This window comes from Conger conger, chromosome 2 (assembly GCF_963514075.1).
Source record: "Conger conger chromosome 2, fConCon1.1, whole genome shotgun sequence".
Lineage (NCBI taxonomy): Eukaryota > Metazoa > Chordata > Actinopteri > Anguilliformes > Congridae > Conger > Conger conger.
Genome location: NC_083761.1, coordinates 87,746,673 through 87,771,784, shown reverse-complemented (window position 1 = coordinate 87,771,784; position 25,112 = coordinate 87,746,673). Strand labels below are relative to the sequence as shown.

Below are 25,112 nucleotides of genomic sequence, written 5' to 3'. Positions count from 1 at the left end.
GTGTGTGTGTGTGTGTGTGTGTGTATGTATATAGGCTGATTTTCTGTGTATTTTTACAGTGTGCCATCTGTCTTCCCTAGCCAGGGAAGGTCAGTATACTGGTCCATATTTCAGATTTAAAACCAGAGTTAATTGTTTATCCCAGGTAATGTGAAACACCTTTCTCTCATTTTCATGAAAGTGGATCAAAGGCATTATAAAAATTAAATTCTCTCAGTGAAATATGTCATGGTAGTGATATCTTTTTTCACAGAATGGTCAGTTTTCAATATGCATATTGATAACTTACCATTTTGAGAAAATTGATCATAAAAACAAGAGAAAAGGTGTGTTTAACCCGGACATTTCCTGGGATAAAGGTGTGTTTATCAGGTACATTACCTGGCATAAAGGTGTGTTTAACAGGTACATTACCTGGGATAAAGCTGTGTTTAACAGGTACATTATCTGGGATAAAGGTGTGTTTAACAGGTACATTACCTGAGATAAAGGTGTGTTTAACAGGTACATTACCTGGGATAAAGGTGTGTTTAACAGGTACATTACCTGGGATAAAGATGCGTTTAACAGGTACATTACCTGGGATAAAGGTGTGTTTAACAGGTACATTACCTGGGATAAAGATGCGTTTAACAGGTACATTACCTGGGATAAAGGTGTGTTTAACACCCCCTGTACTTTATATATAATTGCAACTTAATAAATCATAAATCATAAATAAATTTCTGCTAGATCACAGTTGTAAGTACATGAAAGGATACTGAAGTGACATGTATATAAGTTGTAAGTACCTATATATATATATAATACCAATGTAAGTATATTTCTAAGTAGTAGACATGAGCATATTAAAATGTCAATGGAACAATGCAAGTGTACTGTAAGTCATAGTATTCCCAATTAGTATAAATTAAGGGTATAAAAAGTGTTCTACCAGAATGCTAAATATAAAAAAATAGTACCTCATGCATACTTTGATTAACTGTATTCAAGTAGAAATTAAAATACAATAAATTCAAGTATACTATTCATAAGAACACTAAATTACCGTTGTAAATGTTTGCAATTTAATATACTTTCTAAAAGTATGCTGAAGTACATCTTAAAATGAACTAACATTAAAGTACACTTTTTGCAAGTAAACTTAAATACACTTCTAATTAAGAGACATTAAAGTATGCTTTAATCATGGATACTAATAATGTATTACAAAGGACTTAAAAATAAGTATGCTTTTTATAAGTACACTAAATTACCTCTATAAGTATTTGCAATTTAGTATACTTCTTAAAAGTACACTGAAATACATCTTAAAATAAACTTACTGTACATTAAGTGCACTTTTTGTAAGAATACTTAAATACACTTTGAATAAAGTGAAATTAAAATACACTTAAATAAAGCATAGTAATAATGCATTATACTTCATTTTAAAATAAGTATTATTTGCATAAGTATACTAAATTGTCACTATCTGTGAATAAAATACACTTTTGATAAGTATACTGAAATACTACTTTAAGTATTGCATAATTAGTATGTCTATTTTTAATGCATTTAATTGGAACTTACTGACATGTATTTTGAAGTACACTTTTTAAAAGTACTTGTTAATTATACATTTAGTTAAGCACAAAAAGTAAAAGTATACTTGCAATAGCTTTTGTATACATAAATTATAGTTCTATACAATTTTTTCACTTGGGTAGATCCTTATTTACACGGGGAAATTAATTTGGTTTCTCTCCAGCATAAAATTGTCTTTATTTATTGTTTTAAATCTGCATCCACACAACCAAATCTCTCTCTATCTCTTTCTTTCTCTCAGATTACATCTTTCATCAGGTCATCACTTCAAAACAGAGTTTGGTTCTCAGCTTTGTGGCCAATCCTTTAGGATAAGGCAGATCCACCTGTACGAAGCTGCTTCATATCATCGGTCCTCTGTGTCAGTTTGAGTGCAGCATAGATGGCTGAAAACTCATCTGCACCTCTCCCTCCTCTCACTGTAATAATGAGCCATGTACGCTATGTGTATGCTATATGTAATGATCGCACTTGGGTTTAATTATTTTACTATTCTTAGTGTTCAGGTTGTCAAGACTGTGGTATTGCTACTCGGTCAGTTTATCTGATTATTCAGCAAGGGTTCAGGTTTTTAACGATGTGATCACTCTAGGACATGGAATCGTTTGTTTGCGCACTTATGGTTATGGGGATGCACTTTTGTACAATGCACCTGCATGGTACAATTACTGTGGAGCCACAGTGCCCTCTGCTGGCCAAACTGATAACTGCAGTCAGAGCTCAGTGAACAGGACATGCAGGTGTCACATGCATTTGTTGTCCTTGATTTCTGAAAGTTTTGTTGAGATAATTGCTCATTGCTTCATAAGTTCATTTCCTTGAGGGAGAGGGTAGAGTGAATTCAGGTCATTTGGGACACTTCTTTGTAAATGCAGTTTCTGAGTCTGCCCTGTCCCAAATTGCCTGAATGCCCTGTCCCAAATGACCTGAATGCCCTGTTCCAAATGACCTGAATGCCCTGTTCCAAATTACCTGAATTCACCCAACCTTGTACAAGACCTTTTGGCCCTTTTTTCACTTTCCCAGTCCTTTTTTATTTCCTCCCTAAGTTCAAAGTGGATGTTTGCTGCTTTCGATTTTGTTCCTGTACTAAAAAAGCCTGTGTAAACCTGCAGGGACAGACACATCAGGGTTCATGCATCAACCTCAAACTCACTGTCACAGAGGGCCATGTATGGAGGCTTTCCTTCCAACCACCTAATCCTGCCTTAATTCATTCCAATAACTAATTCAGTCATTTGTATTTAACATGCGTTGAAGCACAGAATGAGGTGGGCCTATGCTTTAAAACAGGGGTGTGCTGGGGTCCTCACTCCTGGTCCTGGAGAGCCGCAGGGTGTGCTGGGGTCCTCACTCCTGGTCCTGGAGAGCCGCAGGGTGTGCTGGGATCCTCACTCCTGGTCCTGGAGAGCCGCAGGGTGTGCTGGGGTCCTCACCCCTGGTCCTGGAGAGCCGCAGGGTGTGCTGGGATCCTCACTCCTGGTCCTGGAGAGCCGCAGGGTGTGCTGGGGTCCTCACTCCTGGTCCTGGAGAGCTGCAGGGTGTGCTGGGGTCCTCACTCCTGGTCCTGAAGAGCCGCAGGGTGTGCTGGGGTCCTCACTCCTGGTCCTGGAGAGCCGCAGGGTGTGCTGGGATCCTCACTCCTGGTCCTGGAGAGCCGCAGGGTGTGCTGGGGTCCTCACCCCTGGTCCTGGAGAGCCGCAGGGTGTGCTGGGGTCCTCACTCCTGGTCCTGGAGAGCCGCAGGGTGTGCTGGGGTCCTCACTCCTGGTCCTGGAGAGCTGCAGGGTGTGCTGGGGTCCTCACTCCTGGTCCTGGAGAGCCGCAGGGTGTGCTGGGGTCCTCACTCCTGGTTCTGGAGAGCCACAGGGTGTGCTGGGGTCCCCAGCCCAGGGTTGGCCACCCCTGCTCTAAGCAAACTTAGCAAACATAGGAGCCTTGTGCATTGTCTTCTACATTGCCAACATTGGATCAACATTACACTAAAATAAAGATGATCGACATGTTGTTATGGTTATGCTCTGAATTTGCATGTGCAAAAACGTATCCACAGAGATAGCCAAATCTGACACACTGAATTATCCAATTCTTAACTGAAGCACATAAACATGCTGAGGCAATATAATGAATAGCAGTCTTCCACTTCAGCTTAGCGTCGTCTGTATCGATCTGATATGTAAAAAGTCCTGAAGTTCAACCCCCCGTCGAAGTGTCCCTGAGAAAGATACCTAACCACCAAACGTTTGCCTTTCCAAATAAAATTGACATTAGAGTATGACCCCAATACCAATATTCATGCCCAGTTCCAATATTTCTCTGGTAGGGGCCCTGCATCTTGAATATACATCAACAGAGAGGTGTTGCCTCAACATAGCCCAGCAAAGATGCGCTGCGTCTTGATTACATTACATTATTGGCATTTGGCAGATGCTCTTATCCAGAGCGACTTACAGTTGATTAGACTAAGCAGGAGACAGTCCTCCCCTGGAGCAATGCAGGGTTAAGGGCCTTGCTTATTGAGGCTACACCGGGGATTGAACCACCGACCTTGCATGTCCCAGTCATGTACCTTAACCACTACGCTACAGGCCGCCCACCTTGGACCATTTCATTGATATAACAGCAGCGAGACGCTGTCCCTGAAATCTAGAGAAATGCGTCCAAGCTGACAACCTGAAGTTTGCTTATTTGTTTAAGTATGTGTATATACTGTACAATGAAATACTGTACAAATCAAAAAAAATGTGGATGTGAAACCACAGCTTTTCTCTCTTTTCGCTGGTATCAATATAAATTTGCTGAAATCCAGACATCTTAATTGCTTTTGTTTCAATAACATAACTGATATCAGTCACACTGCCTCTGTTCAGCAAATGTCTCCAAGCTGACAATCTGAAGTTTGCTTATTTGTTTAAGTATGTGTATATACTGTACAATGAATATATTATTATTCATTCATTAGAAATGAATGAAAACACTTTGATGGTAATGTTATTGATAAATGACTGAAATGTCCTCTGTGTTAGGAGTCTTACTGTGGGATCAAGAAGCCATCAGAAAAGATGTTGATGTGAAACCACAGCCCCTCACGCATGTTGATGTTAGCACACGTGACTCCCTCAGTGAGAAGACCAAGCTGATGGATGTCAGTGCCTCGCTGACAGCAAGCTTCATAGCAGGGCTCGTGACGGTGGAGAGGTCGGGCAGCTACCTGAATGACACATTGTCCTCCATGCGACAGTGCAGGGCCACAATGCACTACAAACAAACGACTGAGTTCAAGCAGCTGACTGTGACCCAGGTGGGCAATGTGATATACCCCGAAGTGTTTGACCAGAAGAGTGCCACCCATGTGGTGACAGCAGTACTGTATGGGGGTGAGGTCTTCATGGTCTTCGACCAGATGGCGTCAAATGAGGAGGACAAGAAAGTTATTCAGGGGAACCTGGATTCGTCCACCATTAAGATCCCTAAAGTTGATATCAGCAGTTCGGGAAAATTGAAGCTGACAGACAAGGAGATGAAGAAGGTGAAGAAGTTCAGCTGCACGTTCCACAGCGATTTAGCGCTGGAGAACAACCCCACCACTTATGAGGAAGCCGTGCAGTTGTACAAAAAGCTCCCGGAGCTAATAGGGGATGGGAGTAAAGCGGTGCCTGTGAAGGTCTGGCTCTATCCTCTGATGAACCTGGACCAATGCGCAGCCCAGCTGGTCACCAAGATCAGTGAAAATCTGGTGACACTTTTGGAAGTCCAGATGGGCCAGTTACACAAGGCCCAAATGAGAGCTGACGACGCCATACAACGATGTGAGGCCATTAAGGTCACTGATTTAAAAGAGAACCTGGTCGAATTCAAAAACATATTGGCCACTTACAAAGACACCCTCCAGAATAATCTGAGCAAACTTCTGCCAGCTATCCGGGATGGGACAGAGGGGGAAGAGAAACTGGTGGCCACTCTGAAATTCATCGATGAGTCATCGTTCACTCCTGACAAGATGGAAAAATGGCTTGATGATAAAGAGTCTGAAGTAGGGGTGCTGGAAAGCTACATCAATCTTCTGAAGCATTGTGACATTGTGCCACCTGGACCTGAGCTGAATGCAGTTCTCGGTGATCCAACCATTGACCGTGTCTGCATCTTCAACTTCACCTCTCTGAAGAAGGAGGAGCTGTACCTCTCAAACCTGTTTGAGTGCCTGGCTTCTGAAGAGTTCAGGGCAATGCAAAACATCTCTGTAGCTCAGGACCTCAGCTTCAAAGAGGAGTCCCAGCCTTGGTCCAATGACCCACAGATCTCTGAAGAAATGAGAGATGTACTGGCATGTTTTCAGTCCAATATGCTACAACTAGTAAAACCTGCAGGCAAATTCATCATTAGCCAAGGAGCTGTTTTTCTGTTTTTCATACATATTAACATGGGAAACTGCAAGACAAGCCAGAATATACACACAGGAAAAGTAATACAAAAAACAAAGATGGTAGAGATTAATTCTCTCTCTTTCTCTCTCTCCCTTTTGCACATGCAAATAATTTCCCTAAAATTGCCTGTTGTAGTATAATAATCAGTTTTTCTTTTTCATAATCGGAGCTTGATAATCAGATATTTCTCTTAACTTTTTAATGTCAAAGATTTCCTTTGAAGTGATCTTTTAGTTGATTTATAGTATAATAATCAAAATAGCAATAATCATAAATCAAAATAGTAGTAATATTGCGGTTTGAATGCAGTTTTCTTTGATTTGTGTTCAATAAAGATGAATGTTTTGTGTTTAATTCATCAGACTTTCCCAAAATGACAATAAAACATTAGATCGTTGATATTTAGTGTTTAATCTTTTGATATTGACATCAAACTAGGACACACACACACACACACACACACACACACACACACACACACACGCAGCCTCATTTAAACTGCAAGGCTACCATCACTCTTTAAACAGTGATTGATCAGATTGTCCCGAGGATATTATAAACCTGGAACTGAAACTGGCCTGCCCAGCATTTTCACACAAACATCAAAATTCTTGAGAATCATTTATTTCATTAATTCAGGAACCACACCTGGGGGAAAGCATCTGAATGCAAAACATGTCTTGTTCCTACCTGAGTGGTTAAGGTACGCTGGCACTCACCTCTGGCAGTCACACCACAGTAATTACACTAATGCCAAATGCCTAACTGAAATAATTTCTCCAGAGATTTAGCTGCTCATTGCTAGTTTTTCTAATAAAGCCCACTGCTTTATCAGGAAAAAACAAATATACGTTGTTTTTTGTTCATACATACAGTGAAGGACTGTGGATTGGTTCACCCGAGTGTAAATCCCAGCTTGACCAGCTGGAAACTGCCAGCTGATGGGTTCAGGAAAAGGGAATAGATCTCTTTAGCTCAACAATTCAGCTTCACAGAGGAGGACGAAATAATTATTCAAGAGGTTTAGCTGCTAGTAGTAGCCCACTGCTAATTCTTCTTGAATTAGAAAAACAAACATACATTGTTTTTTGTTCATACATATAGCACACATACAGTAAAGGAATATGTATTGGTCTACCCTAGAGTAAAACCCAGCTATGACCAGCTTGAATTACCAGCTACCAGCTGTTTCATAACATAGCGTGAGCTGGTCAAACCATGTTGAGCTGGGAACTGGTCTGAACTGGTCAACCAGCTAAACCATGTTGAGCTGGGAGCTGGTATGAACTGGTCAACCAGCTAAACCATGTTGAGCTGGGAGCTGGTATGAACTGGTCAACCAGCTAAACCATGTTGAGCTGGGAGCTGGTCTGAACTGGTCAACCAGCTACCAGCGGTTTCAAAACCAAACTTGAGCCGTTTCTTTTTCAGCAGGGCATGTATCTACATCACACATTTGCATATACAGTACAGGCCCCAGAATATACATCTGTAAGGCTGGAAATCTGGCATTATCACTCAGGGCTGGTCAGCTTGCTGGCTTCTTCTGGTATTGTGGAATATGTGGCTGTAAAGTAATTTAGGAGCATGCATCATGAACCCCCCCCCTTATCTCCCCACCCATACGGGCAGGAGCCTGTGGGGGAAGACTCAGGCCTCCAGCCGTAAAACTCGTTACGACGGGGCAACATCCTTTACGGCAAGGGAAGGTTTCAGAGGGCACGGCCTGTTAGGCCCTGACCTTCTCCTGAACCCCCCTTCATTGCTCTCTCCCTCTTTACTCAGTCACTAAATGATGTGTACAGCACTGGATGTTTCATGACCAAGTCAGTTTAGATAATATTCATGTTTGGTATTATTCTGATTGTTTCAGTGCGACTGGTGCAATGGTTTTATTTCTGCAACAGCAAACCCTGTACATCATAACCAACCAGGAGAAGCTGTGTGGAGCTCTGCCCCAGTGAAAGCCTCAACCCCCCTGCGCTTCCTGGGGAGGCGTGGCTCCAAATTACAGATGGGTGACCCATGTTTTAGGGTTAACATCAAAGGCCAGATTTTGGATTTAAGGACAGCAAACTAAGCAATCTGGGAGAATGCAACCAGCCTCCCGTGCACTCCGTGCACGTAATTTCTACGTACAGGGTGTCTGTAGCCAGACTCCCGTATGTAGCTTTTATTACCAGGTATGACTTTTAAGACTCCGTAATTTGGTTTCCGTTGTGATGTTTTTTGATTTGGAACTAGAATGTAATTACGTGTATGTAACCTGCCTGGTAAAATAAACTGTTAAAACTTGATCTGTTTGGGTTTTGCTTACTGACACTCAAAGTTATACAGGGAATGCTTGGTTTACCCCCTTGAACTGGTCTAGGGAGGATGAATATTTCCACTTAATGTATCACGGCGTATAGCACCCGTAGGCCTATGTTGGTAAATCCCTCGCCTCCGCATGGTAGTTCATTCATGTCGAGCACAGCCGTAGCTAGGTTGGTCTGCTTGGGTCCCTAGGCTGTAAACAGATATACCCAAGAGTAGCTATTCCTGCGACCTCTGTAATGACTACAGATAGCTAGTCAGTTTGTGAGACGTGCACATAACGCGCGATGTGACATGCGGCGGTACCAGCAGAGGACTGTTCGGAGAGTAAATCTCAGTACAGGATTCCTATAGCGATCAAGTCAAAATTATCAATAAGAAATCTTCCTAATGTGGATAACTAATCTAAATTATTATTCTAAAATGGAGTCAGATAAACGAAGGTGAATCTATTGGCCCTATTGTGGAGATTCTGGGTCAGCCCGGACCAGTAAAGAGCAGAAGGCAGAGTGGTACTACTGCCTTTGTATCGTGGTTTATTTATTGGCTGATCTAGAATCTCCGCATAGGGGCCACTACTTTTTAACCCTATTAGTATTCTTTCAGCAACACCAGAAGGACAAGCACGCTCATACCTTCAGCCCTCGCTAAATTCTGTCGTTGGGTTAGCGTTGGGTATTACACATCTGTCTCAGATTCTGTCTGGAAAGGTCACAGTTATATAACTTACCTCCATGTATTCATTGGGATTGTTTTTGCTGCATTGTTAGGAGTGGAGGCAGCATGGACCCTGTTCAGGATAAGCGGGTTAGGATAATGAATGAATTAATGAATGAATGAATGAATGAATTCATGTTAGGAGTGGTCTGTGGTAGACAGACCATCATGAGGCAATGCTGGTGGTGCAGCATGGTTGAATGTCTGTAGTTCTGCACGAGATTGCAACTAGGTAGTTATAACAAGGCAAATTTGGCCATTTTGGGAATGATTAAGAATGCAAATACTAGGGGTGTGAGGTGTGTGGGCTGGGGCGTGGACCCAAGTGCTGAGAACCAGGCAGAGTCAGGGATAGGATGGCAAAAGGAATGAAACTTTACTGAGAACAAACACAATCAAACAGCACAATCAAGCACAATCAAGCACAAGAACATGTAAACTCATAAGCTGCTAAACCATGAGACCTTGCAACAGAAGTCAAAAGAAACTCAAGACTGAGCACTGAAACATGAAACAAGAGGGTTATACATACAAGAGACAGAATGGAAAAAAGATCAGAATTAACAAGACAGCTGAATAGAAGAAGCAAATGCTAATTGCTGACAAGACTAATTGTCATGGTCTGTGTTTTTCTGTCTCTGAAAGTCCCCTGCGTTTTCATCTTTTGTATTACATTACATTAATGGCATTTGACAGACGCTCTTATCCAGAGCGACGTACAGTTGATTAGACTAAGCAGGAGACAATCCTCCCCTGGAGCAATACAGGGTTAAGGGCCTTGCTCAAGGGCCCAATGGCTGTGCGGATCTTATTGTGGCTACACCGGGAATCAAACCACCGACCTTACGGTTCCCAGTCATGTACCTTAATCACTACGCTACTTTGCTGGTATATAACAACACAACATTATAGCAGTGATATACAGAAGAGCATCTCTGAACACACAACGCATCATAACTCTAAGTGGATAGGCTACAGCTGGAGAAATCTAAAAAAAATAAGTCTAATAAATACCTAAGTGCTTACTGAATGTATTTTCTAAAACATAAAAAAATTCCTTTCGTAGTATAATAATCAGTTTTTCTGTTTCATAGTCAGACCTTGATAATCAGATATTTCTCTTAACATTTTAATGTTTTCTGATTTCCATGTAATCTTAATTTTGATTTATATTATAGTAATCATAATAGTAATAATAATAATCACAATAGTAATAATATTGCTGTTTGAATGCAGTTTTCTTTGATTTGTGTTCAATACAGATGAAGGTTTTGTGTTTAATATTGATTCATGTGTTATCAGATTTTCCCAAAATGGCAATAAAGCATTACAACGTTGATATTGTTCAGTGTTTAATCTTTTGATATTGACATCAAACTAGGACACACACACACACACACACACACACACACACACGTACGCAGCCTCATTTAAACTGCAAGGCTATCATCACTCTTCAAACTGTGATTTGTCACATTGCCTCGAGGATGTTACAAACCTGGAACTGAAACTGGCCAGCCCAGCATTTTCACACAAACATCAGAATTCTTGAGAATCAATTATTTCATTAATTCAGGAACCACACCTGGGGGAAAGCATCTGAATGCAAAACATGTCTTGTTCCTGCCTGAGTGGTTCATTCACGTACGCTGGAACTCACCTCTGGCAGTCACACCACAGTAATTACACTAATGCCAAATGCCTAACTAAAATAAAACATTTTCAAATAAATATATGTTGTTTTTTGTTCGTACATACAGTGAAGGACTGTGTATTGGTTCACCCAAGTGTAAATCCCAGCTTGACCAGCTGGAAATTGCCAGCTGATGGGTTCAGGAAAAGGGAATAGATCTCTTTAGCTCAACAATTCAGCTTCACAGAGGAGGACGAAATAATTATTCAAGAGGTTTAGCTGCTAGTAGTAGCCCACTGCTAATTCTTCTTGAATTAGAAAAACAAACATACATTGTTTTTTGTTCATACATATAGCACACATACAGTAAAGGAATATGTATTGGTCTACCCTAGAGTAAAACCCAGCTATGACCAGCTTGAATTACCAGCTACCAGCTGTTTCATAACATAGCGTGAGCTGGTCAAACCATGTTGAGCTGGGAACTGGTCTGAACTGGTCAACCAGCTAAACCATGTTGAGCTGGGAGCTGGTATGAACTGGTCAACCAGCTAAACCATGTTGAGCTGGGAGCTGGTATGAACTGGTCAACCAGCTAAACCATGTTGAGCTGGGAGCTGGTCTGAACTGGTCAACCAGCTACCAGCGGTTTCAAAACCAAACTTGAGCCGTTTCTTTTTCAGCAGGGCATGTATCTACATCACACATTTGCATATACAGTACAGGCCCCAGAATATACATCTGTAAGGCTGGAAATCTGGCATTATCACTCAGGGCTGGTCAGCTTGCTGGCTTCTTCTGGTATTGTGGAATATGTGGCTGTAAAGTAATTTAGGAGCATGCATCATGAACCCCCCCCTTATCTCCCCACCCATACGGGCAGGAGCCTGTGGGGGAAGACTCAGGCCTCCAGCCGTAAAACTCGTTACGACGGGGCAACATCCTTTACGGCACTGGAAGGTTTCAGAGGGCACGGCCTGTTAGGCCCTGACCTTCTCCTGAACCCCCCTTCATTGCTCTCTCTGAGACGGGTGCGTGGGGGTTGGACCCAAAATGCACGACTCAGAAACAATAGTAATATAAAGACCCCTCAGGGCTTTATTCGGGACGAATCCCAGGAGAGTAGTCAACACAAGCAAAGTCCATACACGTAGATCCAGCCAAACAAATACAAAACAAAAAAAAAGCACGGTGCCGAGGGAAGAGGCAATCTCGTAGTCGGTAGGCGTGCAGGGAGGTCCGGTAGCAGGAGAGCTGTCAGCGGGGCAGATGAACAGACGGACGGCAGGCAGAGGCGTAGTCGTGGACGAAGCGGGAGTCGAAACCATGAAACAATCAGCGGGGCAAAAGTACAAAAACGGTAGGCGGGGACGTAGTCAAGAACAAAACGAAGGTCACAAAACAGAAATCAATAATTGATGGTCAGTAAACAGGCGTGGATCGTAACGTGTAATCAAACAGTAAGTAATGCTCAAGAGTTGCGTGAAAAACAGAGGCAGACAATTTCGCAGTGAACAGTTGCGCGACTGGGCTATAAATGCAGGTGTAGACAGGTGTAGACAATTAGTAAGAGCGTAGCAAGGAAATGGAAAACAGGTGTGATGGATGACAAGTTTAACAAGGAGATTAGTAATCGTTAGTAATAAACCTATCCTGCCCTAGCATTAGTAAATTAGTAAATGACATGCACGAGAAACATAAGGTAACATGAACACATGATTAGTCTTGTTAGTTTCTACCCAATCCTGATCTAGCGTTAGTAGTTTTAGTAAATAGACAAATAGAACATTAGGGGAGTGAAGGACAGAACGAGAGAGAGAGAGAGAGAGAAAAGGCGGAACGCAAGGTTTGCGGAAAAACATGTAAAAGTGTATGCATAACAACGACCAGTTAAACGTAACAATAAACATACATCGAAACATAACACAAAGCGAAACTAAGACGATAATCACTCAACATAACCAGGTAATATAATCGTACGAAAACATAACTAGACATGACAAGAAAATAAATCGTAACGAAACATAACTAAACAACAAGACGAACCTAGACAACATAATACATGATAAAACACTACGTGATTAAGACAACATGAATAAACATAAATCAACATAAAACATGGTGAGACAGACCTGAAACGTGACAGGACCCCCCCCTTAACGACCGACTCCTGGCGGTCCTTGGAATTTATCAGGGTGGTCACGATGGAAGTCTCTGATGAGCGATTTGTCCAGAATGAGACTGGGAGCGACCCAGGAACGCTCCTCAGGGCCATAGCCCTCCCAGTCAACCAAGTATTGAACCCCACGGCCCCTCTTACGAATGTTCAAGAGTTTCTTAACCGTGAATGCGGGGTGGTTGTCAATAATGCGGGGGGGAGGTGGTGGGGGATCCGGGGGACATATGGGGTGAGAGGATACAGGCTTAATACATGAGACATGGAATGTGGGGTGAATCTTAAGGGAAGCAGGGAGTGACAGTTTAACAGAGGAAGGGTTAATGATTTTGTGGATCTTAAAGGGACCAATAAAGCGGGGTTGCAGTTTGTGGGAAGTGGCTTGGAGGGGAATGTCCTTAGTGGACAGCCAGACGGAGTCACCTGGTTTGTAGGCCGGAGCTGGAGTGCGGTGGCGATCAGCAAAACGCCGATTACGATCTGCCGTGCTTAGCAGCGCGGCCTTGGCATCCCTCCAAACCTTGGAGCACCGTTTCATGTGGATGGCGAGGGAGGGAACAGCGATCTCGGCTTCCTGGTCAGGAAACAGTGGAGGTTGGTAGCCCAAGGAGACCTCAAACGGAGATTTCCCGGTGGCGGCGCAGGGTAAGGTGTTGTGTGCGTATTCCACCCAGGTTAGCATCTTGCTCCAGCCGGCTGGATTTTTTGCCGATACGCAGCGTAGAGCGGCCCCCAGGTCCTGATTGGCCCTCTCCGTTTGGCCATTGGACTGAGGGTGGTAGCCCGAAGAGAGGCTAGCTGTGGCCCCGAGGGCCACGCAGAATGCCTTCCAAACTTGGGAGATGAATTGGGGGCCGCGGTCAGAAACGATGTCCGAGGGAAGTCCGTGAATGCGGAATACTTCTCTCACCAGAACCTCTGCGGTCTCTTGGGCGGTGGGCAATCCAGCCAGGGGGATGAAGTGTGCCGCTTTGCTGAATCGGTCCACCACAGTGAGGATGGTGGTGTTACCTTCGGAAGGGGGAAGTCCGGTAACAAAGTCCACGCCGATGTGGCTCCAGGGTCGGCTGGGCACAGGCAGAGGTTGGAGTAAACCAGCAGGGGCTTGGTGGGAGGCCTTGCTTCTGGCACAGGTGGTACATGCCATTTCTTGATGAAGGTGCGGGTAAAGCCGGGATGGCAGGAAAGGAGGGATGAATGGGCCCATTGCAGCACCTGTGTCCGAGCGGCTGAGGGGACGTATAGGCGTAATCCGGGGTTGGACCTGGGATCGGGCTCCTCCCGTAGAGCCCTCTGGATCACCGCCTCGATCTTCCATGTGACAGATCCGATGGTGCAGGAGGTAGGAAGGATGTTCTCGGGGATCTCACGCTCAGAACAGGTGTTGAATTGACGGGACAGGGCATCGGGCTTGACGTTCTTCGAACCTGGACGGTAGGTCAAAGAGAAGTTGAACCTCCCGAAGAACAGCGCCCATCTCGCCTGTCGGGAGTTCAGCCTCTTGGCTGTCTGGAGGTATGCCAGGTTCTTGTGGTCGGTCCAAACGATGAACGGCTTCTCGGCCCCCTCCAGCCAATGTCTCCACTCCTCCAATGCCAGTTTGACTGCTAGCAGCTCTCGGTTCCCAACGTCATAGTTCCTCTCCGCCGGGGACAGCTTCTTGGAGAAGAAGGCGCAGGGGTGTAGTCGGTTGTCCGCGGCCGCCACCTGAGAGAGCACTGCTCCCACCCCTGTGTCGGAAGCATCCGTCTCGACCACAAACTGGCGGGTGGGGTCGGGGTGTACCAGGATGGGAGCGGAAGAGAACAGTCTCTTGACCTTGGTGAAGGCCGTCTCAGCTTCGGAGCTCCACCGGAATGGCACCGCAGGGGACGTGAGTTTGGTTAGAGAAGAGACCACTTGACTATAGGATCTAATGAACCTCCGGTAGAAGTTGGCGAATCCCAAGAAGCGTTGGAGCTGCTTACGTGAGGTGGGTGTGGGCCAGTTGGTGACTGCCAGAATCTTCTTGGGATCCGCCCTGATCCGTCCCTTCTCAAGGATAAACCCCAGGAACTCAACTGTGTCGGAGTGGAAGACGCACTTCTCCGCCTTGACGAATAGTCTGTTCTCCAGGAGTCTCTGTAGGACTTGCCTGACGTGGTATTCATGATCCTTGGCATTGGTGGAGTAGATTAAGATGTCATCCAGGTAGACGAACACATGGCGACCCAACAAGTCCCGAAGAACATCATTCACCAGGGCCTGGAACACAGCAGGAGCATTGGTGAGGCCGAATGGCATGACCAGGTATTCGAAGTGTCCGAGAGAGGTGTTGAAGGCGGTCTTCCATTCATCGCCCTCGCGGATACGGACCAGGTGGTAAGCGTTGCGGAGATCCAACTTGGTGAAGATGGTGGCCTCGTGAAGTGGGTGGAACGCGGAGTCCATCAGGGGCAGAGGATACTTGTTCCTCACCGTGATGTTGTTCAGCTCCCTGTAGTCGATGCACGGGCGTAGGGAGCCATCTTTCTTCTGAACAAAGAAGAATCCCGCACCGACGGGAGAGGAAGAAGGGCGAATTAGTCCGTTAGCCAGGCAGTCACGGATGTATTTCTCCATCGCCTCCCTCTCTGGTCTGGAGACGTTGTATAGGCGACTTGAGGGAAGTGACGAACCAGGGAGGAGCTCGATGGCGCAGTCGTAGGGTCGATGAGGCGGCAAAGACTGAGCTTGTGTCTTGGAAAACACTGTTCCCAGGTCATGGTAAGGAGAGGGGACCCTCTCCAGGGAGGGTTTGGGAGTCTGTGGTAGAGCTGGCACTCCCTCTGCTGGTGGTGGGGCGGAACGCAAGCAGGACAGATGGCACTTCGGATCCCATGCTTGCACTTGGTTAGAACTCCAGTTGATCGTGGGGTTGTGTTTCTGGAGCCAGGGTAATCCCAAGATGAGTTGGTCATTAGGGGACTGGATGATGCGGAACTGGATCATCTCCCGATGGTTCCCAGAAATGATCAGTTGTAAGGGAATGGTGATTTGTGTCATGCGGCAAAAGGTCCTTCCATCCAGTAGAGATCCTTGTACCGGCCCGGGACAGGTCCATGGGTTCGGATCCCTCAGACTGCTGCTCCTCCAGTCGAGGACTTGGCCCCTGCCTGGGGTAATGGTTGCCAGGAAGGATCGGTCTCTCCGACCGACGTTGTCTGGCACGGTTGTCCAGGCGGATCGTGGTGCGCACGAGCTGGTCGAACTGGGTGATGGGGTCCAGTCGCGCCAACTCGTCCTGGAGCGTCTCACTCAGGCTGGCCAGGAAGAGATTTGCCAACGCCGCATCGTTCCAGCTAGTAGCCGCCGCGAGGGTGCGGAAGTCGATGGAGTGGTCTGCCACGGTCTTCCGTCCTTGGCGCAGAGCAATCAGTCTCTGGGATGGCTCCTGGTCGCTGGATGCGTGTTGGAAGACCTTCCGAATCTCATCGGCGAAGACTGGGTAAAGAGGAGGGAATGAATCCCCGGACCACACCGCCGTAGCCCAGTCCAACGCCCTCCCCTTGAGTAGCCCCATCACGTAGCCAATCCGACGGTCGTCGCTGTTGTAGGTCTGGGGCTGTTGCCTGAACACGAAGTCGCATTGTAGAAGGAAAGCCTTGCACCTCTCAGGTTCTCCACCAAACCTCTCCGGAGGGGGTTGTTGGGGCTCTCGGAATTGGCAGGTTCCCGTGGGGTTGAGCGCTGGGGATGTGGGTGGGTGGGAAGGCTCCTCCCGTGGTTGTGGTAGGACCGCGACGGCAAGCCTCCTCATCTCCGCGCACAGTTCACAAATCTCCAGGTGAAGTTCGGAGATTCCTTGTGAATGCTGCCGGACGATGGCTCCTTGTTCCTGGAGGGCGTAGAACATGGCAGTAGAGTCAGCAGGGTCCATTTTGGCGAAATTGTTCTGAGACGGGTGCGTGGGGGTTGGACCCAAAATGCACGACTCAGAAACAATAGTAATATAAAGACCCCTCAGGGCTTTATTCGGGACGAATCCCAGGAGAGTAGTCAACACAAGCAAAGTCCATACACGTAGATCCAGCCAAACAAATACAAAACAAACAAAAAGCACGGTGCCGAGGGAAGAGGCAATCTCGTAGTCGGTAGGCGTGCAGGGAGGTCCGGTAGCAGGAGAGCTGTCAGCGGGGCAGATGAACAGACGGACGGCAGGCAGAGGCGTAGTCGTGGACGAAGCGGGAGTCGAAACCATGAAACAATCAGCGGGGCAAAAGTACAAAAACGGTAGGCGGGGACGTAGTCAAGAACAAAACGAAGGTCACAAAACAGAAATCAATAATCGATGGTCAGTAAACAGGCGTGGATCGTAACGTGTAATCAAACAGTAAGTAATGCTCAAGAGTTGCGTGAAAAACAGAGGCAGACAATTTCGCAGTGAACAGTTGCGCGACTGGGCTATAAATGCAGGTGTAGACAGGTGTAGACAATTAGTAAGAGCGTAGCAAGGAAATGGAAAACAGGTGCGATGGATGACAAGTTTAACAAGGAGATTAGTAATCGTTAGTAATAAACCTATCCTGCCCTAGCATTAGTAAATTAGTAAATGACATGCACGAGAAACATAAGGTAACATGAACACATGATTAGTCTTGTTAGTTTCTACCCAATCCTGATCTAGCGTTAGTAGTTTTAGTAAATAGACAAATAGAACATTAGGGGAGTGAAGGACAGAACGAGAGAGAGAGAGAGAGAGAAAAGGCGGAACGCAAGGTTTGCGGAAAAACATGTAAAAGTGTATGCATAACAACGACCAGTTAAACGTAACAATAAACATACATCGAAACATAACACAAAGCGAAACTAAGACGATAATCACTCAACATAACCAGGTAATATAATCGTACGAAAACATAACTAGACATGACAAGAAAATAAATCGTAACGAAACATAACTAAACAACAAGACGAACCTAGACAACATAATACATGATAAAACACTACGTGACTAAGACAACATGAATAAACATAAATCAACAAAAAACATGGTGAGACAGACCTGAAACGTGACACTCTCCCTCTTTACTCAGTCACTAAATGATGTGTACAGCACTGGATGTTTCATGACAAAGTCAGTTTAGATAATATTCATGTTTGGTATTATTCTGATTGTTTCAGTGCGACTGGTGCAATGGTTTTATTTCTGCAACAGCAAACCCTGTACATCATAACCAACCAGGAGAAGCTGTGTGGAGCTCTGCCCCAGTGAAAGCCTCAACCCCCCTGCGCTTCCTGGGGAGGCGTGGCTCCAAATTACAGATGGGTGACCCATGTTTTAGGGTTAACATCAAAGGCCAGATTTTGGATTTAAGGACAGCAAACTAAGCAATCTGGGAGAATGCAATCAGCCTCCCGTGCACTCCGTGCACGTAATTTCTACGTACAGGGTGTCTGTAGCCAGACTCCCGTATGTAGCTTTTATTACCAGGTATGACTTTTAAGACTCCGTAATTTGGTTTCCGTTGTGATGTTTTTTGATTTGGAACTAGAATGTAATTACGTGTATGTAACCTGCCTGGTAAAATAAACTGTTAAAACTTGATCTGTTTGGGTTTCGCTTACTGACACTCAAAGTTATACAGGGAATGCTTGGTTTACCCCCTTGAACTGGTCTAGGGAGGATGAATATTTCCACTTAATGTATCACGGCGTATAGCACCCGTAGGCCTATGTTGGTAAATCCCTCGCCTCCGCATGGTAGTTCATTCATGTCGAGCACAGCCGTAGCTAGGTTGGTCTGCTTGGGTCCCTAGGCTGTAAACAGATATACCCAAGAGTAGCTATTCCTGCGACCTCTGATGACTACAGATAGCTAGTCAGTTCGTGAGACGTGCACATAACGCGCGATGTGACATGCGGCGGTACCAGCAGAGGACTGTTCGGAGAGTAAATCTCAGTACAGGATTCCTATAGCGATCAAGTCAAAATTATCAATAAGAAATCTTCCTAATGTGGATAACTAATCTAAATTATTATTCTAAAATGGAGTCAGATAAACGAAGGTGAATCTATTGGCCCTATTGTGGAGATTCTGGGTCAGCCCGGACCAGTAAAGAGCAGAAGGCAGAGTGGTACTACTGCCTTTGTATCGTGGTTTATTTATTGGCTGATCTAGAATCTCCGCATAGGGGCCACTACTTTTTAACCCTATTAGTATTCTTTCAGCAACACCAGAAGGACGAGCACGCTGATACCTTCAGCCCTCGCTAAATTCTGTCGTTGGGTTAGCGTTGGGTATTACACATCTGTCTCAGATTCTGTCTGGAAAGGTCACAGTTATATAACTTACCTCCATGTATTCATTGGGATTGTTTTTGCTGCATTGTTAGGAGTGGAGGCAGCATGGACCCTGTTCAGGATAAGCGGGTTAGGATAATGAATGAATTAATGAATGAATGAATGAATGAATTCATGTTAGGAGTGGTCTGTGGTAGACAGACCATCATGAGGCAATGCTGGTGGTGCAGCATGGTTGAATGTCTGTAGTTCTGCACGAGATTGCAACTAGGTAGTTATAACAAGGCAAATTTGGCCATTTTGGGAATGATTAAGAATGCAAATACTAGGGGTGTGAGGTGTGTGGGCTGGGGCGTGGACCCAAGTGCAGAGAACCAGGCAGAGTCAGGGATAGGATGGCAAAAGGAATGAAACTTTACTGAGAACAAACACAATCAAACAGCACAATCAAGCACAATCAAGCACAAGAACATGTAAACTCATAAGCTGCTAAACCATGAGACCTTGCAACAGAAGTCAAAAGAAACTCAAGACTGAGCACTGAAACATGAAACAAGAGGGTTATACATACAAGAGACAGAATGGAAAAAAGATCAGAACTAACAAGACAGCTGAATAGAAGAAGCAAATGCTAATTGCTGACAAGACTAATTGTCATGGTCTGTGTTTTTCTGTCTCTGAAAGTCCCCTGCGTTTTCATCTTTTGTATTACATTACATTAATGGCATTTGACAGACGCTCTTATCCAGAGCGACGTACAGTTGATTAGACTAAGCAGGAGACAATCCTCCCCTGGAGCAATACAGGGTTAAGGGCCTTGCTCAAGGGCCCAATGGCTGTGCGGATCTTATTGTGGCTACACCGGGAATCAAACCACCGACCTTACGGTTCCCAGTCATGTACCTTAATCACTACGCTACTTTGCTGGTATATAACAACACAACATTATAGCAGTGATATACAGAAGAGCATCTCTGAACACACAACGCATCATAACTCTAAGTGGATAGGCTACAGCTGGAGAAATCTAAAAAAAATAAGTCTAATAAATACCTAAGTGCTTACTGAATGTATTTTCTAAAACATAAAAAAATTCCTTTCGTAGTACAATAATCCGTTTTTCTGTTTCATAGTCAGACCTTGATAATCAGATATTTCTCTTAACATTTTAATGTTTTCTGATTTCCATGTAATCTTAATTTTGATTTATATTATAGTAATCATAATAGTAATAATAATAATCACAATAGTAATAATATTGCTGTTTGAATGCAGTTTTCTTTGATTTGTGTTCAATACAGATGAAGGTTTTGTGTTTAATATTGAGTCATGTGTTATCAGATTTTCCCGAAATGGCAATAAAGCATTACAACGTTGATATTGTTCAGTGTTTAATCTTTTGATATTGACATTAAACTAGGACACACACACACACACACACACACACACACGTACGCAGCCTCATTTAAACTGCAAGGCTATCATCACTCTTCAAACTGTGATTTGTCACATTGCCTCGAGGATGTTACAAACCTGGAACTGAAACTGGCCAGCCCAGCATTTTCACACAAACATCAGAATTCTTGAGAATCAATTATTTCATTAATTCAGGAACCACACCTGGGGGAAAGCATCTGAATGCAAAACATGTCTTGTTCCAGCCTGAGTGGTTCATTCACGTACGCTGGAACTCACCTCTGGCAGTCACACCACAGTAATTACACTAATGCCAAATGCCTAACTAAAATAAAACATTTTCAAATAAATATATGTTGTTTTTTGTTCGTACATACAGTGAAGGACTGTGTATTGGTTCACCCAAGTGTAAATCCCAGCTTGACCAGCTGGAAATTGCCAGCTGATGGGTTCAGGAAAAGGGAATAGATCTCTTTAGCTCAACAATTCAGCTTCACAGAGGAGGACGAAATAATTATTCAAGAGGTTTAACTGCTAGTAGTAGCCCACTGCTAATTCTTCTTGAATTAGAAAAACAAACATACATTGTTTTTTGTTCATACATATAGCACACATACAGTAAAGGAATATGTATTGGTCTACCCTAGAGTAAAACCCAGCTATGACCAGCTTGAATTACCAGCTACCAGCTGTTTCATAACATAGCGTGAGCTGGTCAAACCATGTTGAGCTGGGAACTGGTCTGTACTGGTCAACCAGCTAAACCATGTTGAGCTGGGAGCTGGTATGAACTGGTCAACCAGCTAAACCATGTTGAGCTGGGAGCTGGTATGAACTGGTCAACCAGCTAAACCATGTTGAGCTGGGAGCTGGTCTGAACTGGTCAACCAGCTACCAGCGGTTTCAAAACCAAACTTGAGCCGTTTCTTTTTCAGCAGGGCATGTATCTACATCACACATTTGCATATACAGTACAGGCCCCAGAATATACATCTGTAAGGCTGGAAATCTGGCATTATCACTCAGGGCTGGTCAGCTTGCTGGCTTCTTCTGGTATTGTGGAATATGTGGCTGTAAAGTAATTTAGGAGCATGCATCATGAACCCCCCCCTTATCTCCCCACCCATACGGGCAGGAGCCTGTGGGGGAAGACTCAGGCCTCCAGCCGTAAAACTCGTTACGACGGGGCAACATCCTTTACGGCACTGGAAGGTTTCAGAGGGCACGGCCTGTTAGGCCCTGACCTTCTCCTGAACCCCCCTTCATTGCTCTCTCCCTCTTTACTCAGTCACTAAATGATGTGTACAGCACTGGATGTTTCATGACAAAGTCAGTTTAGATAATATTCATGTTTGGTATTATTCTGATTGTTTCAGTGCGACTGGTGCAATGGTTTTATTTCTGCAACAGCAAACCCTGTACATCATAACCAACCAGGAGAAGCTGTGTGGAGCTCTGCCCCAGTGAAAGCCTCAACCCCCCTGCGCTTCCTGGGGAGGCGTGGCTCCAAATTACAGATGGGTGACCCATGTTTTAGGGTTAACATCAAAGGCCAGATTTTGGATTTAAGGACAGCAAACTAAGCAATCTGGGAGAATGCAATCAGCCTCCCGTGCACGTAATTTCTACGTACAGGGTGTCTGTAGCCAGACTCCCGTATGTAGCTTTTATTACCAGGTATGACTTTTAAGACTCCGTAATTTGGTTTCCGTTGTGATGTTTTTTGATTTGGAACTAGAATGTAATTACGTGTATGTAACCTGCCTGGTAAAATAAACTGTTAAAACTTGATCTGTTTGGGTTTCGCTTACTGACACTCAAAGTTATACAGGGAATGCTTGGTTTACCCCCTTGAACTGGTCTAGGGAGGATGAATATTTCCACTTAATGTATCACGGCGTATAGCACCCGTAGGCCTATGTTGGTAAATCCCTCGCCTCCGCATGGTAGTTCATTCATGTCGAGCACAGCCGTAGCTAGGTTGGTCTGCTTGGGTCCCTAGGCTGTAAACAGATATACCCGAGAGTAGCTATTCCTGCGACCTCTGTAATGACTACAGATAGCTAGTCAGTTTGTGAGACGTGCACATAACGCGCGATGTGACATGCGGCGGTACCAGCAGAGGACTGTTCGGAGAGTAAATCTCAGTACAGGATTCCTATAGCGATCAAGTCAAAATTATCAATAAGAAATCTTCCTAATGTGGATAACTAATCTAAATTATTATTCTAAAATGGAGTCAGATAAACGAAGGTGAATCTATTGGCCCTATTGTGGAGATTCTGGGTCAGCCCGGACCAGTAAAGAGCAGAAGGCAGAGTGGTACTACTGCCTTTGTATCGTGGTTTATTTATTGGCTGATCTAGAATCTCCGCATAGGGGCCACTACTTTTTAACCCTATTAGTATTCTTTCAGCAACACCAGAAGGACGAGCACGCTGATACCTTCAGCCCTCGCTAAATTCCGTCGTTGGGTTAGCGTGGGGTTTTACACATCTGTCTCAGATTCTGTCTGGAAAGGTCACAGTTATATAACTTACCTCCATGTATTCATTGGGATTGTTTTTGCTGCATTGTTAGGAGTGGAGGCAGCATGGACCCTGTTCAGGATAAGCGGGTTAGGATAATGAATGAATGAATGAATGAATGAATGAATGAATGAATGAATTCATGTTAGGAGTGGTCTGTGGTAGACAGACCATCATGAGACAATGCTGGTGGTGCAGCATGGTTGAATGTCTGTAGTTCTACATGAGATTGCAACTAGGTAGTTATAACAAGGCAAATTTGGCCATTTTGGGAATGATTAAGAATGCAAATACTAGGGGTGTGAGGTATATGGGCTGGGGCGTGGACCCAAGTGCAGAGAACCAGGCAGAGTCAGGGATAGGATGGCAAAAGGAATGAAACTTTACTGAGAACAAACACAATCAAACAGCACAATCAAGCACAATCAAGCACAGGAACATGTAAACTCATAAGCTGCTAAACCATGAGACCTTGCAACAGAAGTCAAAAGAAACTCAAGACTGAGCACTGAAACATGAAACAAGAGGGTTATACATACAAGAGACAGAATGGAAAAAAGATCAGAATTAACAAGACAGCTGAACAGAAGAAGCAAATGCTAATTGCTGACAAGACTAATTGTCATGGTCTGTGTTTTTCTGTCTCTGAAAGTCCCCTGCGTTTTCATCTTTTGTATTACTTTACATTAATGGCATTTGACAGACGCTCTTATCCAGAGCGACGTACAGTTGATTAGACTAAGCAGGAGACAATCCTCCCCTGGAGCAATACAGGGTTAAGGGCCTTGCTCAAGGGCCCAATGGCTGTGCGGATCTTATTGTGGCTACACCGGGAATCAAACCACCGACCTTGCGGCTCCCAGTCATGTACCTTAATCACTACGCTACTTTGCTGGTATATAACAACACAACATTATAGCAGTGATATACAGAAGAGCATCTCTGAACACACAACGCATCATAACTCTAAGTGGATAGGCTACAGCTGGAGAAATCTAAAAAAAATAAGTCTAATAAATACCTAAGTGCTTACTGAATGTATTTTCTAAAACATAAAAAAATTCCTTTCGTAGTATAATAATCAGTTTTTCTGTTTCATAGTCAGACCTTGATAATCAGATATTTCTCTTAACATTTTAATGTTTTCTGATTTCCATGTAATCTTTATTTTGATTTATATTATAGTAATCATAATAGTAATAATAATAATCACAATAGTAATAATATTGCTGTTTGAATGCAGTTTTCTTTGATTTGTGTTCAATACAGATGAAGGTTTTGTGTTTAATATTGATTCATGTGTTATCAGATTTTCCCAAAATGGAAATAAAGCATTACAACGTTGATATTGTTCAGTGTTTAATCTTTTGATATTGACATTAAACTAGGACACACACACACACACACACACACACACACACGTACGCAGCCTCATTTAAACTGCAAGGCTATCATCACTCTTCAAACTGTGATTTGTCACATTGCCTCGAGGATGTTACAAACCTGGAACTGAAACTGGCCAGCCCAGCATTTTCACACAAACATCAGAATTCTTGAGAATCAATTATTTCATTAATTCAGGAACCACACCTGGGGGAAAGCATCTGAATGCAAAACATGTCTTGTTCCAGCCTGAGTGGTTCATTCACGTACGCTGGAACTCACCTCTGGCAGTCACACCACAGTAATTACACTAATGCCAAATGCCTAACTAAAATAAAACATTTTCAAATAAATATATGTTGTTTTTTGTTCGTACATACAGTGAAGGACTGTGTATTGGTTCACCCAAGTGTAAATCCCAGCTTGACCAGCTGGAAATTGCCAGCTGATGGGTTCAGGAAAAGGGAATAGATCTCTTTAGCTCAACAATTCAGCTTCACAGAGGAGGACGAAATAATTAATCAAGAGGTTTAGCTGCTAGTAGTAGCCCACTGCTAATTCTTCTTGAATTAGAAAAACAAACATACATTGTTTTTTGTTCATACATATAGCACACATACAGTAAAGGAATATGTATTGGTCTACCCTAGAGTAAAACCCAGCTATGACCAG

The 25,112-nt window shown here is 44.1% G+C and overlaps 1 protein-coding gene across 1 annotated transcript in view; it reads left to right on the top strand.

The window, feature by feature from the left end:
* The window catches only part of LOC133121450 (stonustoxin subunit beta-like), a 116,017-nt gene that overhangs the window by 90,198 nt on the left and 707 nt on the right, over positions 1–25,112 (top strand). Inside the window, exon 2 of the mRNA XM_061230614.1 lies at positions 4,613–5,904. Within this exon, the coding sequence (XP_061086598.1) occupies positions 4,613–5,904 (1,292 nt within the window). The remainder of the gene's footprint in view (positions 1–4,612; positions 5,905–25,112) is intronic.